Source organism: Pygoscelis adeliae, unplaced genomic scaffold, assembly GCF_000699105.1.
Source record: "Pygoscelis adeliae isolate BGI_AS28 unplaced genomic scaffold, ASM69910v1 Scaffold34, whole genome shotgun sequence".
NCBI classification, from domain to species: Eukaryota; Metazoa; Chordata; class Aves; order Sphenisciformes; family Spheniscidae; genus Pygoscelis; species Pygoscelis adeliae.
In genome coordinates, this window is record NW_008824658.1 from 485072 (window position 1) to 487035 (window position 1964).

At 41.1% G+C, this 1964-nt stretch overlaps 1 protein-coding gene across 1 annotated transcript in view; it reads right to left on the bottom strand.

Moving 5' to 3' along the window:
- CNOT8 (CCR4-NOT transcription complex, subunit 8) overlaps positions 1-1474 on the bottom strand; it is a 6927-nt gene extending 5453 nt beyond the window's left edge. The window contains exon 1 of the mRNA XM_009322612.1: positions 1271-1474. Coding sequence (XP_009320887.1) covers positions 1271-1387 — 117 coding nt within the window. The 5' untranslated portion in view covers positions 1388-1474. The remainder of the gene's footprint in view (positions 1-1270) is intronic.
- Between the last annotated feature and the right edge of the window lie 490 nt (positions 1475-1964).

Here is a 1964-nt window from a genome sequence, read left to right on the forward strand (position 1 = left end):
GTACTTATTGTTTTTACTTATTCAGTGTTCTTTCATGTTCTAAATACAAGTCAAATTTTGCATTCTGACCATCTCCATTCGATAGTCCAGATAGAGATAACCTTCACTGTTTGAGAGGAACAGCCAATGCCTACATTAACGAAAACTCCTGCCAATCGAAACGGACCTTAACAGCAGAGCAACCATCAATTAGATGAAAAACATTTTACTTGGCCAGTGATTGTGTGCTATCTTTGCTGAAACCCAAACTTCTACACTATGTTTACTCCCAGATCAGGTCACGTAACTTCTACTGACTAGAGCGTATGCAAAAACTTTCATGAAGAATCCAGTGCTGTGTATCTGACAAAATTTCTCCCAGGATCTTTTTGTGTCCACTCTCACAGCACGGCCACTGAAACAGGTCATAAGCACACTTTCAATGAGATCAAACAGAAGCAAGAAAGCTCATTTCCCATTGACATATGATAACAAAAAAAAAAAAATTGTATTTACTTAGACAACTGCGTTCTACACTGAAATACTACGCACTCTGCAGGGGCGTGTGTTTTTATGCCATGCTTTTATTAAGGACTTTTTGTATCTTGAAGTTTAGTGTTCCCAAGCAAAGTTGGCATAATTTACAGTATCATAACTAAAACCAGTTATTTCCGTAACTATCTGGCTCCTGCCAAGCAGATACAGACTTTTAAGAGCAGGAAGAGGTTCCTCCCACCCGGGGAAGATTCTCGTCTTCTTAAACAAAGCTTTCTGAACACATTGTCATACCTACAGCCAGAATACTTTTCTTCCCTAAGAATCAACATCTGACCTCATTAAAAAGGAGCCAGCCCCGCTGGCTCTTGTTACTTGTAGGCCTTTTGTCCTACAGGACCACGGCATCTTCCATAACCAAACGAAGAAAGACATTCAAAGGACAAACACACCGGTGGAAAACTAAAGATTTAAATCCAATTGTACCTCTGACCCGTTTCATTTCTTCTGTTGCACAAACTAATACATTATGCATAGCTAAATATTAAATGAATTCAGGTTTTTAAGGTGGTCTCTCTCTTCCCCATCTTTCATTCAATCCATACTCAACACTACTTGTATTAAATTCTGGAAAGCTTCTACCGAACTGCTTTCTAATTTCTCACCACTTAACTTCTAGCTCAGTTTGACGGGGGATGGGGGGGAAATCATTTCTCACTCAAGAATCAACTTATTCCCCTACCCTCCCAAAAAAATCCCTTGGCTAAGGCAATTACGTCAAGTATAAAATATTTACCATTGCAATGTAGCTGTAACTTAGAACAATCTCTCGAATTTTCCTCATCTCTTCTTCCAGATTGTTCGCCCATACTTCACAGATAACCTGGCTGTTCTCTGCAAGGGCTGCTGGCATCTTGCAGGGACCAGAGTAAAGACAGCTGGTGTTGAATTCAGATGACAGCGTAGAATTGCAAGCTGTGTGATCTTATCAGTGCGCTGCGTTAAACAGATAAATAAAATAATGCTTTAGACGAAGAAAGATCTACACACGAGAACGAGTGCTCTGTTGGAGTCAGTCACACTTCCATTTTCAGCTTCAAGTAGCCCATTTAATGTTTACACCAAGTTTTTTCTTGCTTTTACCACTTCCTGTAAACATGCTGAACGAGAAGAAAACCTAGAGCATCCGTTCAGCTTACAAGAGTGGATGAACCATTAACAGTCCAGTTATTTACGAAAAGAGTCGTTCTCCCTGTCTTTCTTCTTCTCCCGGCACAAGGTCTGAAACTTTGGGCATAAGATCCTCACATTTAACATTCAGCTGCTGCGACAGCTTTTAAAAACAGTAACGGAACGCTTTACAGCCTGCATTTATGGACACGAGCTTCTCTGATGTAACTCGGGAAACGCTGAGGTGAGGTATTTCAGCTCGTACGGACGGCGGCCTCCGCAGCGCTACACCTCGGATGAACGGCCGGTTGTTTACCCTT